At 38.8% G+C, this 15,335-nt stretch overlaps 1 protein-coding gene across 1 annotated transcript; it reads right to left on the bottom strand.

Moving 5' to 3' along the window:
- Positions 1-1,745: 1,745 nt before the first annotated feature.
- TNFSF18 (TNF superfamily member 18) lies at positions 1,746-13,108 on the bottom strand. The gene is made up of 3 exons (XM_047077319.1): positions 12,950-13,108; positions 6,592-6,622; positions 1,746-3,421 (listed from the first exon to the last, which is right to left on the bottom strand). Exons 1-3 carry the CDS (start codon positions 13,106-13,108, stop codon positions 3,075-3,077), a joined length of 537 nt encoding a protein of 178 aa, XP_046933275.1. The 3' UTR covers positions 1,746-3,074.
- Between the last annotated feature and the right edge of the window lie 2,227 nt (positions 13,109-15,335).

The following is a 15,335-nucleotide window of genomic DNA, read 5'->3' as shown; positions in this document are numbered from 1 at the left end:
CATTTGCAGGAGGAATGGGATGCAATGAAACTTTCTAATGTTAAACCTGGTAGGAGGACTTCAAGGGAACCCCTAAAAGAGCTTTATTTCTTGCAATTGGGAGGTAACAGAGAACTAGTGCCTGACTTCCACCAGAAAAAGCAAAAGTTGACAGTGAGCTAGAGTTTGACCCCACCCAGTAAATCTGTGAGGAAGATAAAAACCAACTCCTTGGGCGTAGAGACAGGAGAATCTTGCTGCAGTCGTACTCTTGAGTTTGTAGGCACAAAGTGTGTGTACTGGTCTCTTGTGGATAAATGTGGGACTCACAGGAGAGTCATGACCTGTAGAGTGACTTTGCCAGGGTCACAAATGACCCCCAAAATGGAGACACATCCATTCAGATCAAGAAAAGTGTAGGTACCAAGGTATCCTTTATAACTTATACTTGAAGGTAATCCTTAGACTCCTTGCCCATAAATCAATCAGGTTTTTTCTTCTTCTCTCTAATAAAAAATATCCTCTCACCTCCACCAATGAAATTGCTTCTTTGAGATCAAACACAAAAAGACAGGAATTTCATCTCCAAGATAAACAGATATATTTAAGGAGTTAGTTTGCCCCCATCAAATGCACAAAAGTGCGTTGCTTTCCAGTCAACTGCTATCTTCAGGAGGCACTCAACCCATAGTGCTGTAACACACTCTAGGTCAGTTTTGATGGGCAAGAGTGAAGGTAAAAAACAGTATGAAAGGGGTTGGTGACGGCTTTGTTAGTGAGGATGGCTGATGTGGAGTTGAGGGGAGGGACAGAAGTCAGAATGTGAAACTGTCTGACTAACCCATCAAAAATTGGAACAGCTATAACCAAAAGCTGATTGCATCCAGCTCTCACTTTTGCCTAACACTAGCCAAGCAGTGTTTCATTTGGGCAAGGATTTCTCTGATGCACCCTCAAGTTCTCAATATCACTGATGCTAAACTGATAATCCACGGATAAGTTAGCTACAGCCCACTTACCAACAGAACATTTATATAGGTTTCATCTATTTGAAGAAACAAGGAAATAGTATACGTTGAAAACAAAGGCTGAAATTACAACACCAGGAAAATTCAAAGATCGTCTGTTGGTAGCCTTCACTCTCCCTGCAGCTGCTGAGCTCATCCTTGCCCTGAGAAATCATTACCATGGGGGGCTCTTCCTGGGAGTATGGTAATTTCACTCTCTTGCCTACCTTGATTGTCCCAGGAATAAGGCAGGAGCAGAGAGAAGTCATTAAGGAGTGTTTTACAAATAGCCGTGTGCTGGTTAACAGGCTCTCCACAAGGAAAATCCCGAATTTGTGTTTGCCAGTTCCCATGGTATAAATAGTCCCACCATAGCCAATTTCAAGAATGACTAATTAATAACCAGATTCAAAATTTTGAAAATGTAACAATCAGCTATCATGAGCTTAGTGCTAGCTCACTCCAGCACTCCAGCACACTGCTGCTTATAACTCAACAACAATCAATACCAGTGGGCTTCTATAAATATGTGATATAACTTTAATTTCCTGAGAAGATATGCAAATACAAGAGAAACAAGGTATCCAGGTTTAGGCCATACAGCTACTCAGCAGATTTTTTTTTTTTTTGCCTCAGGCTTAGCCTGAGCAATTTTTTTTTGTAAACAATACAAATATTTTTAAATTAGCTTTATATGTAATAGTATTAATTAACAATGTAGCTTTTTACAAATATCCATAAATATTTTAAATTGGGTTATCATATAGTCATATTACATACGTTTCAACAAGAATCCACAAGCAGCTAATTAATTTAACAGAGTGTAAAATTTTAGCAGGCTGTTATTGAATTGAGTGCTATTCATTATTTTCAGAAGTTAACACATTTGACCAAGGCAGCAAGGGGATTTGTTTGAAGGAAGCCCTGAGCAATACCCTTGTGTTTCCTGCTATAAGCAGGGAAAGGAAAAGTTTGCTAAGAAAGGAGAGATGTGTTGTAGCTTTATTCTACCCACCTTGGGCTGAAAGGGAATGTATCTCCTGATAATTAAATCTGCTAAACTTTATCGACTATAACACGAAAGCTGAAATATCAACTCTTAAGCTAAGGCAGTACGAGACAGTGGGGAAGCCCACTGTTAATCTCTAGTTCTATGGGTTGAGGCAAATTACCGATGTTCTCTCTGCCTTTATATTCTCATTGTTTAAATTGTGCCAAAACACCTGCCCCGTTAGCTTCCTGGAGTTGCCCTGTGATCTATTGAAAGCACTTGGCAAACTGTGAAGAGCCAGCTAAAAAGAGGAAACTATTACATGACGTAATACAGTACTGATGATACCAATTTCTGGGGGTTAATTTTTATGATTACTCTTTCTTTACCACTGACAACATGTAGACACAATAAACAAGTTCCCAGGAGCCCTCTGTGAAGGTTCAGAATGAGTCCTTTGACCAACTGGTTTTATAAAGCACTCTGCATCCTGAACATGATGAAATCCAGGGATGTTCCCAAGTAAAGTGCCTCCATTCCATGCCACCTATGCCTCTGTCCCAATAGACGATAGTGTTCCCTATCATCTAACATCGTCACATCTAAAGTGGGGTGTTGTTGGCATGTTTGTGGCCACCCTCCCAGTCTGACTACTTTTAATAGGAGGGCCTCAAAAGACAGGAGTATGGGAAGAATAAGGTGAAGCAGCCCAAGAATATGAGAACAAAGCCAGACCATTGCCCTGGATCTTTTTTGGCCTACCAGTTAAGATTCCCAGGGATATAAGACAATTTTCTCACCCAAGGATTTAAGAATTAGACAAAGACTCTTTGAGAAGCTTCTGTCCTCGAGCCACCCATAGTCATTTATCGTGGATTAGTGAAGTGTTTTTGTCAACCCAGTGTCGGGGGTAATCAAATGTCTCTGGCCTGTCTTCAGTTAAGCTTGAGAGATGAAAACTCACATGCAGACAAGAGTTCTGTTTATGCTGATTTGTGCACGCAGGCAAACTGTGTGTGTTGAAAATCTGCCTCCTTCAACCCACCCATCAGCCTCTCCGCATGTGCTAAAGATGATGAGGAGACCAAATTGAATCTCTAGGAGATAAATTGGGGATTTGTTAGCAATAAGATCCCCCAGTAGGTATTATTTTTAAGAACCTGATGTTCATCGTTGAATTTCAAATGAAGCGTATCTCCAGCATCCAGTTCATAAGTCCCTCCTACATTTTGAATTGTAGAGTTGTTTGTTAGAGTTTGTATGATGTCTTTGTTTTTACATAGCCGCACCTCAAAGGGAGCTGGTTCCTTGTAGGTTGTATTTGGAGCTACTTGACCATAAATTAAATATAAGCCATTCCGAAGTATCTTCAGGTTCCAATCAGCTGTATTATTCACACAAGGAAGTTTAGGAGATGTCATATGCCATTTTGAAGGAAGTGGTCCTATAAGAAATTTACAAAAGAGAAAAAAGAGGGCATAGTTACTTCATTCCTTTCCTGACTATAGTTCTTTCCCACTTAACAAGTTGTTTCTTTACCTAGTCCACATTAGTTCTCTCCAACCACAATTTTAATATTTTAAATATCTACTCCTTGTTTAGAGATATTACAAATCCTAAGTGTATCTCTTGCTTGGGGAGTTCTAAAGAAATGGATTTGGAACAGAAAGATGTGTTAAGTTTTAGGTGGCATTTGTATCTCTTGTCAATCAGTATTTGTGAAAAGAAAGAAAGGAGGAGGAAGGGAGAGTAGAATCACACACCAGGATTGTGATAACCAATTGGCAGTCCAGGATGCATATTCATGCTTTGCTTTTTTTTTTTTTTTAATGGTTGTTTATTTTGAGAGAGAGAGTGCACATGTGTGCACACGTGGGGAAGTGGCAGAGAGAGAGAATCCCAAGCACACTCTTCACTGTCAGCTCACAGCACAACGTGGGGCTCAGTCCCATGAACCATGAAATCATGACCTGAGCCAAAATCAGGAGTCCCAACACTCAATCAACTGAGCCATCTGGGCACCCCACATATTCATGCTTTTCTATGTAAATACTATCATACTACGTATCACTTTATCAATGAGATCTTCCTCATTAATCTATATAAAAGAGTGCTCTCCTGTCATTCTCTCTCTTCATACTGCTTTAGTTTTCTTCGCAGAAGGTATATCACCATCTAATGTATTATGAATTAAGTTCCTCAGTTGTTTATTGTCTGTCTTATACCTACTTGAAGATAACATCTTTGAAAATAAGTACTTCTCTATTTTGTTCATTGCTATATCTTCACCTAAAAGAGTTCCTAGGACCTAGTATGTGCTCAATAAATATTTACTGATTGAATGATACATCCATGTTCCTGAATTAGGTGCATTGTGTCTAAATTATGGCTCTTCTCTTTAGTTTAGGGTATATACCCAAGATCTACTTAGGATATCATTATCCAACTCTTCAAAAACACCTACTGGTAAATTCATTAGTTTATAAATGAAAATTATTTGTTTAAATGTAAGTATTCCTAGTTTAATATTGTCACGGGTGGAGGGTGGGGAAGAGTCTACACTAGATCACGTATTTTCATAGGTATAAGTAGAATTTACATATTTTCTTAATGTTAATTGTTTTAGCACAGTAGTGTGATTTCAGAGCCCCAGGATGTGTTTTGATCATTCAAAATACTTATTTGGCCTAGTCCCTAATTCTCCATAACTTATTTTTTATGAGGGCAAAGCCTTTATCTCATAATTAGAAAGACGCCTTAATAAGAAAGCACCCTGGGAGAGATCACACATTGACTTAAATTCTTTTTTATGTAAATGATTGCTATAAGGCTCTGAGGGCAGATTTCTAAAGGAGAATAAAGGAGAGCTATTAGAACAAAAAGCCTCTGTATCTCCAGTGAGTCCAAAGCCTAGTAAATTTCTTCCTGCTGTGTAGGACCCTGTAATATGCAATAGACAATAGGCAAGTCACTGCAAAAAGGTGCCCCTGGTTCTCTTGTTCTGTTACAGGGGCCACTAGCCCTGAGGCCACCTATTAGCAGCATGTGATATTCTTAACATTTTATCACATCAAGAAGGAATTTCAAACATATCGTTATTTCCTCTCCATTCACTAGAAAAACAAAAACAGGGGCGCCTAGGTGGCTCAATCAGTTAAACATCCAACTTCGCCTCCGGTCATGATCTCACAGTTCACAAGTTTGAGCCCTGCATCAGGCTCTGTGCTAACAGCTCAGAGTCTAGACCCTGCTTTGGATTCTGTATCTCCCTCTCTCTCTGCCCTCCCCTCCCCCTCAAAAATAAATAAACATTAAAAAAAATAAAAACAAATTACAAAGGCAGAGACAAGTAGAGCTTCCCTAACTCTCCCAAACCAGGGAAGGCTGGCAATTTGAACTGTATAGGAAAACAAGGATTGCAGTTAACACTAGAAATGTTCTGCTCTCAGCCGAAAATATGTGTTTGGCTTGAAATATCCAATAAATAATCCAAATGTACTTACTTTAAATTTTGTATGTAGGCTAAGAAATACCCTAAGGCTCAATGTAACTATAAACTGTAATGTGTTTTCTTAGCAAATCCCAGGTCTCTCTATAAGGGAAAGTGGCTTGGAAGCTGAAAGGTAAGGAGAAGGGCACAAGGGGAGTGGCCATTTCCTTAGTTTCCATCCCTTCTCTGTACATACAGAAACAAAAATGGCACCCTACACACACTCTACGAGGCACTGGCAATATGTGGTATGTGAGCAGAACTTTGAGTTTGTCACAGGGAAAAGTTATAGAAATACGAAACTTGTGCTTATTAAAATGCAGAAATTTTTAGGAAAAAAAGTTTCTTAAAAAACCACAGAATTGGGGCGCCTGGGTGGCTCAGTTGGTTGAGCGGCCGACTTCGGCTCAGGTCATGATCTCACGGTCCGTGAGTTCGAGCCCCGCATCGGGCTCTGGGCTGACGGCTCAGAGCCTGGAGCCTGTTTCCGATTCTGTGTCTCCCTCTCTCTCTCTGACCCTCCCCAGTTCATGCTGTCTCTCTCTGTCTCAAAAATAAATAAAGGTTATGGGGCGCCTGGGTGGCGCAGTCGGTTAAGCGTCCGACTTCAGCCAGGTCACTATCTCGCGGTCCGGGAGTTGGAGCCCCGCGTCAGGCTCTGGGCTGATGGCTCAGAGCCTGGAGCCTGTTTCCGATTCTGTGTCTCCCTCTCTCTCTGCCCCTCCCCCATTCATGCTCTGTCTCTCTCTGTCCCAAAAATAAATAAACGTTGAAAAAAAAATTAAAAATAAATAAATAAATAAATAAAGGTTAAAAAAATTAAAAAACAAAAAAACAAAAAAAAAACCACAGAATTAAAAGTAGATTCCTGGATTTCATGTTTCTGGGCCTGTAAGAGTGATGTACATTCCTGCCCAGAGATGTGGCCTTGAATGTCAGCTTCATCAAGGCATGGGCTTGTCTGCCTAGTTAATCTCTGAAGTCTCAGCAACTAGACAACTGCTTGGCACTTGACAAACAGCTATAAATAGTAGCTGAAAAATGAATAAAATAGAATACAGGCTTCCTTCTTGTATCAAATACTAAGAAAAGTAAAACAGAGGTACACAAGACAGGTTACTCACCGAACTTAGCTACGCAGGGCTCACTGGCAGTCTGTACGGGAAGAAAAAGAGGGATTTGTCAGGATAATGACCATATCATGGTTTTACTGGTTGGTTTATTTAGAGCTTGAGATCCTGAAGCCAACTTCATTTCCCTAGCCATATAAAAAATCCTTTCCTCCACCTTGTCTCTCCTGTCCTCAGCTTCCCTTTGTAGATGGCCGGTTCTGTCCTTTCCCTTCCATTACCTAGCTGCCCTGTTGGGTCTTCTCGGCAAAAGTTGAGGTCTCATTCCATCCACCTAACTTATACCCACAGGACAACTATCTGCTCTTGGACTCTCCTCCTCTTGGGCTACAGAAATTGTCTGTAAACACTAGTCTTCACACTCCAGTCACTGTACCAGGTGATCCATTGACATGGGAGAAGAAAATAATAAAATTCCTAGTTGTGTTTATTTTTATCTTTAATAAACCATAGAAATATTCACAATGCAGATTTGTAAAACCACCTTCATTTAATATAAAGACAATCACGCCATTTACGGTAACTGAGATACCATGAGGAGACTTCAGTTTCAAACTGTGGCAGCATACCACAGTTTACTTGCTACAAGAACCCATCAGTGTGGTTAATTCTATAAATACTGGTATTTAAATGCTAAAGCCCTTAAAATACTCAAGAGCAAAATAAGGTATAACCACAAAAAAAATTTTTTTTGTGCCACGTAAAGTTCATTGGTTTCCTTGTGGCAAAGTGCTTAAGAGGCTTTTTGAACTCAAAGATAATTGCACGTGTTTCTTTTGTGGGATTTCTCTGGCTGCTATGGTAGGAATAAAGCAAAGAGAGGCTGCTATGGTAGGAATAAAGCAAAGAGAGGCCTCTCAGTGAGGCCAGTTAAGAGATCATTGTAATCATTTAGGCAAGAAAGCATGGTGCCTCTGACCAAGGTGCTAGCTATCCGGACATGGATATGGGATGAGATAATGAGAAGAAAACAGAAAACTCCAAGATACTGGGCATGAGTAACTGAAAAGATAAAGCTGCTAATCACTGGAATGAGCAAGATTTAAGAGAAAGAAACAAAGGAAGGACTCATGAGTTCATTTTTGGACACATCAAGTTTGTGATGCTTATCACATATCCAGGTAGGAGTGTCAGGTAGGCATTTGGACCTATGAGGATGGAATTTAAGGAGTTCTGATGATATAAATTCAGGAATCTTCAGCTTCTAGGTGATGCTTTAAGATGTGAGACTGTGTAAGATTGTCGAGGCAGTGAGTATAGATAGAGAGAGGAACATTGGAGCACTGCAATGCTTGGAGGTCAGGGAATGAGGAAGAACCAGCAAAGGAGACTAAGAAGGAAAGACCAGTGAGTCAGAAGGGAAACCTGGAAAGTGTGATGTTGGAAACTAAGAGAAGAAAGTATTTTAGGGAGAAGTGATCAGCTGTATCAAATGCTGCTGATGGGCCAAGTGAGAAGAGGATAGGCAATTAACTGATGGATTTACCAACATAGTAGTCATTGGGGTTCTTGGCAAAAGTAGTTTCTGCAATGTGATGAGGACAGAAACTTAATTAAAGTGGATTTAAGTCTAAATGAGAAAAGAGAAATTGAGAAGAATTTTCTTGTGAGGGAGAACAGAAAAATTGAGTGGAGGCTAGGTGGGGATGAGAGATTATTATTTTTTTCTTGTCTTTGGTTTTGTTTTAACATGAAGGAACTAACAACATGGTTATCTGTTGCCATTTGATGGGAATGTTCCAGTGAAGTGGCAAGAGGTAGAATGTAAGAGCTAGGAAATAATTGTTAGAGCAATGTCTTTGAGTAGGTAAGAGGGGACAGCATCTGGATCAGAGGTGGCCTTAGATAGGCACATGAACAGTTCATATGCAGTGCCATGAGGGAAGCACACTCTACATGGGAAAAAAATGCAGGTAAGTGGTAGGTACGATGGGAAGTTTTGGAACTTCCTTCCCGCCTACTTCAATTTTCTTATAGAACCTGGAGACAGGTTTTCAGGTTTTCAGGTGAGAGGGAGAAGGGGGAGGACATTGGTTGTTTAAAGAGAAGTCAAAGGAATGAAATAGTCCAGGTGAGGAGAGTGCGGAACTATAGGTTATGACAGTCAAAATCATGAATCAAGGTAAATTAACTTAGAATATAACCTTCAAATTATTATGTTGCAAAGCATTTTAAACTAAGATTAAGAAAATAAAAGAAACACATTTATCAAATTACTCTATTAAAATATTGTTTCAATTACTTTAGAAATGTTTATATTATGTTAAGATATTAAATGTAATATTTTGACAAAAGCAAAACAGTTTTGCACTGTGAAGAAACTATATCAAGCATGTTATTCAGTTCATTCTTATGAGTTTCCATTTTGTGTATCTTTTTATTATACATAGTATTAGTATTTATATATAACATAATAAATTAGCATATATGTTGGGATTATACTCAAAAACATTTTGTTGCTAAAGAGATGCAATCAAAAAGTTTTGATTCCTGGGATGCCTGGGTGGCTCAATCGGTTAAGCCTCTGACTTCGGCTCAGGTCATGATCTCGTGGTTCATGAGTTCGAGTCCCATGTTGGGCTCTGTGCTGACAGCTCAGAGCCTGGAGCCTGCTTAGGATTCTGTGTCTCCCTCTCTCTCTGCCGCTCCCCCATTCACGCTCTGTCTCTCTCTCTCTCAAAAATAAGTAAACATCAAAAAAAAATTTTTTTTAAAGTTTGGACTCCTACAATTATGTTTGCTCTTGCAATTATTCCATCCTCCTTTTGGTGTTTCTTAGAAAAAAAATGCTGAGGGGCGCCCGGGTGGCTCAGTCGGTTAAGCGGCCGACTTCGCTCAGGACATGATCTCATGGTTCATGAGTTCAAGCCCCGCGTCGGGCTCTGTGCTGACATCTCAGAGCCTGGAGCCTGTTTCAGATTCTGTGTCTCCCTCTCTCTGACCCTCCCCTGTTCATGCTCTGTCTGTCTCTGTCTCAAAAATAAATAAACGTTAAAAAAAATTAAAAAAAAAAAAAAGAAAAGAAATGCTGAAATCCAGCTTCTTTTGATCCATAATAGGCATGTGATAGGGATTCCCTTATCTTCAATTTTCTCATTTATAAAATGGAAACAATAGCACCTAGCTTACTGAGCGTGTTTATGGGTTTAAATATAATAATTGTTATGAAGGGCTTTGCCCAGACAGACCTGGTCCTGCTCATTAAACATTAGCTATTTTGATAATGATGCTGATTGTAATGAAAAATTGAACAAAATATTGAATTGCCTATATTCCCAGCTAGCATTGTCAGCAAGGGAACCATGTAACTTACAGTCCTTGCCTCTTAGGAAATTTATAATCTTTCTAGAAAGACAGGATTACACACATGAGGCAATTGGGTAGCAATCTAAATATAAATGAGTGCCAAAATATGTGGCACAGATCATATCTGTGGTGTCTACTGTCATGCATAATGAGTGTGTGGAGAAACCTAAGGCCACAGACAAATTAATTGCCAGAAACTGAAATCCTGGATACTCTACTTGGACCGCTTTAATGTCTACTCAGTACTACAGAAACCATCACTGATATTCCCTATTGCCACAAATGAAAATCTGTCTAGTCACAAAAATCATCTATTTGGCAACAAGGTATAGTCTTTAGATGAAGAAGCTAACTAGATGAGCAAGGAATATCCATGTTGTTAAAAGTCTTTTTAAATTTATCTTCCTTATAATGTCAATAATAAGGATGCAAATATTAATCACTACAATCTATTCAGAGCCTACTATGGGTCCGGCACTATACTGTCCTATTTATCCTTACTGCAAGTCTATGGGATAAGAAGTAGCATGCTCATTTGCAGATGAGGAAGTGTGTCTGAGAGGGATTAAGTAACACTAGCCCAAAGTCATGCTGCTGATAAGAAGCTATGCTGAGTTCCAAACAATCTGTCTGATTCAAAAGTCTCACCCCCAGTACTCTGTGGGGTAGTTTCTATTTATAATTCTGGTTTAGAAGGGGTAAATATCCATTTATAAGAAGCATATGGGACTTTCCATTGAGTTAAATTCGTTTTTGCTTAGAAGGATCAATTGCTCTTGTAATCTCATTTTGATTTAAGCCCAGATTTAAGTGCTTGGGTTCAAATGGCCAAAATAATAATTCTTTCTATAAACCAACCACAACCAGATTATCATTTGGAAATAGAATCTATTCTGCTTTTAAGTACAAGCGCAATTTCCCCTTTTGGAAGCTTCCTTCATTTCATTGAAAGAAAAGGTGGGGGGAGAAAAAAAAAGTTCTTCCAAGGAAACCTCTGTTGGTCTAAAAGGAGCAAATCTTCCTAACACTTTTTGGATTAGTGCCTAGAGAAGTTGGAAAGTGGGATTTTGTATATAAAAACTAGAGTGGAGACCAAAAATACACTCCAGGGTTCATGAGTATTGTGAAAAGGTGAAAGCAGCCACCTCATAATGACTCATCATCCGCTAGCCACTCAGGCCTCCTTTCCTAAGATACTTATTTGTGGCCAGTTGGGAAAGGGAAGCACAGGCAAGCAGAAAGTGGAATACTTGAGTTAATATCATTGCACTGTCAGCCAGGCCATTGGCTTTTCCTATAGGAAATAAGCCTTTATGGCATCCAATCAGGACAATATCCTAAAAACCTTTTAAATTTTCCAAAATTTGAAATAAATTCTGGACTATTTCATTAGAGGCAGAACCTTTCATTGAGAAGATGCATGTTGTCTAGGATAGAGAATCAGAGCTTAAATACATGGGATTGGTCAAGTTCAGTTCTGGAAAGAGGTGTCCTAGGTGCTGCTGGCATTTTTAGACTTCCTCTTAGTCTTTGCAAGAGCCAGCATTGGTTCTCCAGTTACATGCAGGAACGGATGACACCTATAACATATCCTATGTTTTTCAGGGTCCTCTGGCTAAAATTTGAGGCAGTTTCTAGAGGGATAAAGTGTTTCCAAAGTTAAGCTATTGCTATTCACACCCTTCCCCTTCTTCAGAAATCAAAACACTCAGGATTCCTGACAGTTCTTTTCTTTCAGCTCATAGCTTCACTGCTCCAGAAAGTTCAGGCTTCTCCTTGATACATTTCTGGAGAAGGTAGGGATGTCATTAGAAAGCCTCTGTTGCATACCCTTGTGTACAGTTAGGGAATACAGATTAAAGGACTACTGTGTAAAAATTTGGCCAAAGCTACACTTGTCCTAACTAAATTAACAACAGCAACTACCATGTACTGCTTCCTCCTGCATCTTTTCTCAATTGCTTTCAAATATTTTAAATAGTAGAACCTTATCTCTGAAATCTTCACTGGCCAATCTCCTTAGAAAAATGTTTCCACTGGCACTAATTTCATATCCTAGCCCTTTCTTAGATAGGCATATACTACCTTATTCTCTCCAGGGCCCAGAATCTTCAGATATACCCAGAAATGGGTTAAATCCTAAATTAAATAAAGAATTTATTATTTTCTTTTTGGTCAGTGCTATGTAGTCAACAGTCAGTAAAACTGCTAAGAAGAACCTAATATATCTCCATTTCCTTTACTAGACCAACAACTTGGACTGGAGCTCAATGGGAAATTTCTGATAAACATCAGGGGCTTCCCAAACAGCCATGTGCTTTCTCCTTCCCCCATGAAACTTTTCCTGATCACCCTAGCCCAAAATCGTTGTCTCCTATTTTGAATTCCTAAAGCATTTATGTTCTATACTACCCTCAGGTAAATTATTAATCAGTGTATTTTATAGCTAGAAGGGGCATTGTAATGAACAAATCCATTCTCCTGCCACCAATTTTCAGATGAAGAAACTGAGAACTGGAAAGATTAAATGTCTTTCTTAAATTCATAGAGTTAGGGAGGCTTAGAACCGGAATCCAGATCTTACTCCTAGTTCAGTGCCATTTCCTTCCATAAAGATGCACTGGTCACCTGTCACTTACCTTGTTCTGTCTTCCATTATCTTATGTCTTTCCCCTCATTAAGGCTATAGCTTGCATCCCATTCCTTGAAAGCAAACATATGTTTTTTCCTTTATTCCACCAAGAGGGTTTAGCAGAGTTCCAGAAAAGGAGAAAATATTCCAAGGCATCTGTCAATTGACTGATTTAATTGATTCTATCTAACTCAGTAATGCAGCTAACATTTAGCATTTTCTAAACCTTTCATTTCAAAATATTTAGGTAAACCTCAAAAGCCATATGACATGACAAAATTGAAATTCTGTTTACATTATCTATACCCACATGTCTCTTTCTTCCAACTAGCTCTAACAATACTGAATGACAATAACTAGACTTGCCAAAAAAAAAAAAAAAAAAAGCAACCTTAGGTACTATTGTCTCCTTACCTTGAGTGGAAGAAAAGTAAGAATTAGTGTACTGAAGGAGCAGAGAAACAGCAGAATAACTATTGTTGAGTAGAGGAACCATTGCTTCCAGGATGGTCTGTGTGTTCCTTGAGGGCCTGAATGGCTTAAAGGCATGTCTTCCATGTGGCTCAAACTCATTCTCTGCAGGAATGAGAGCTCTGGAAAGCAGATATTCACAAGTGATGGGCCAGTGATGCAACTAGTCAGTTTTGTGGTATGGTAATTAGTAGTGGGTGTAAGAGGCGGGGTTTTCTTTCTGATTCTGTGTGCTGGAAAATGATACTTTTGGGCTAAGTACTGACTCTCGTTTGGCACCAGACCAAATGCACTGAAAGGAACAGAAGGCTTAAAGCCAACACAGGCAGGATGAAAAAACCAACACAAGGAACATTCAGAGGAAAAAAATTCTTTCCTAAAGCATGAGGAAGTACAGTGCTGTACAGCATTACAAATTATTTTCAGATAGGAAAATTACTTTTATAAGAAGAAATAAAGTTCAAGATCAAGTCCTATCATGTTCTAGATACTATGTATGTGTAAGGCAGGAGTTGGGGAGCTAGGGAGGCTAAGATACATGGTTTGGAAAAAATAAAGAATTTTATCAATTTCTTACATATAAAATATGTTCATTTTGAAATAGTCTCTGGTAAACAACTGAAGTACTAGAATTTTTTTTTTTTTGCAGTTAGCTAAAATATACCTTTATGTGACTTTTGTATTTTTTCAACTGTGACAAAGTAAACTCTTTTTTTAAAGGCTCTGTTGTATAACATAAGAAATCAGTTAGCATATCCTGAGACGAGTTCTACAAGCAGAACAAAGGTAGATTACAATTAGTTGTTTTATAAGCGTGATTTTTGGAAAGCCCAGTGTTTATTTCAGCTTTGCACATGCTGTGAAATAATAGAGTATATCTGGAACCTTACACATTTAGAGACCATAATTATAGCAATGCTGCACTTCACTCCCTTATTTGAGTTGAAAACTAAAGCTAAGCAGAGTCAGAGTCTATCAGTTTATTCTACAAATTTATCCCAGTTAGAAAACAATTAAGAATTAAAACAACGTAATGCCTTTAAAAAGTATAAATACAACAAGCTCAACTCTCAAATTTCATCATTTTAAAACCCTGAAAATTCAATGCTGGCATCAAAGTTATCATACAAAAAAATATTTTCCTACACCCTGTGATGTGAACTTACACTCTACTCCAAAATATTTGAGTTTCTTCCTGGCACCAGAAATGCTGATTACTATGAAACCTAGGAAGTCCCTGGTTCTCAGTAACTCAGTCTTTCCATCTGTTAAATGGAATACCTACCTTTTTTACAGAATTCCGGCACCAACCAAGTACTAGAAAGAACATGGATTTTTAAATCAAACCTGGGAGGGGAGCCTGGAGCTTCCCAGCCCTTACCTGGCCTGCAACATGCTATATGGCCTGTGTTCTTACATTTAAAAGTGGAGAAAATTTCCATTTCATAAGGCTTGAGAATGAAATAAATATGAAAAATTTGGCTCATATGAGATGTTCTTTAACAGTTTCTCTCTTTTCTCCCCCTCTTAGAGATTTTCAAGACTGAGTCCATCATAAAATCCTAGAAAAGAATGATTTAAAAGAAATATTTATGAGGGGGTTAATTCAACTGACGTTCATTTAAATAAAAGGAGTTTAAATGAAAGTATTTTGGAGAAATGTTTTTTAATATGAGGAATCAAAGATTTTTTTTCAAGTGAGGGGGGAAAGGGTAGAGATTTAAGATCCTCATTTTTGAAAGAGGAAGCTGAGTGAGGATAATAGAGGTTGAGTGGTGGATCACACCACCAATGGCTGGGTCCCGTGGAAAGAGAACCTGAGCTCAGGGAAACTGTTATGTCACCTAACCTTCTTTTAGTACCTTCTTTTTGTAACAAGATTTCCCACTATGTTGTCACATTTTTAACTTGGTCCTCTGTTTTACCTTGATCAATAAACTGTCTCTGGAGAAGTCCAGAGTCACACAGGAACAATTTTTCAGTACAAATGTTTCTGTGACTGTACTAGATGTTGAGATGCAGAGATGAATAATGACCCTAGAAGAAGAACGGTACATTGTACCTAGAACTCCTATACTGTTTTGTCTGTAATGCACAGGCACAGAGTTTAAAATTGACTCCTGAAAATGTAGCCTCCTGCCTCTCTGAACTTCCCCTTCTCCTGTCTCCTCTCCAAGTTTTAGATGGAAATGCCTCTGCTTACTCACTTCAGTAAACATTTATTCAAATAAGGAACTGCTCCAAATAAAATCCAGTTCCTTCTTCTGCCCTTAGCCAAGGTTGGGCTCTGCTATATCCTCAATAATTATTTTAACCTAATGAAATTATC

The sequence above is a fragment of the Lynx rufus genome, unplaced genomic scaffold, assembly GCF_022079265.1.
Source record: "Lynx rufus isolate CCGP_SWC_20201006 ecotype Redwood Valley unplaced genomic scaffold, mLynRuf1.p SCAF_15, whole genome shotgun sequence".
NCBI lineage: Eukaryota > Metazoa > Chordata > Mammalia > Carnivora > Felidae > Lynx > Lynx rufus.
This window is presented reverse-complemented; position numbering and strand designations above follow the sequence as displayed.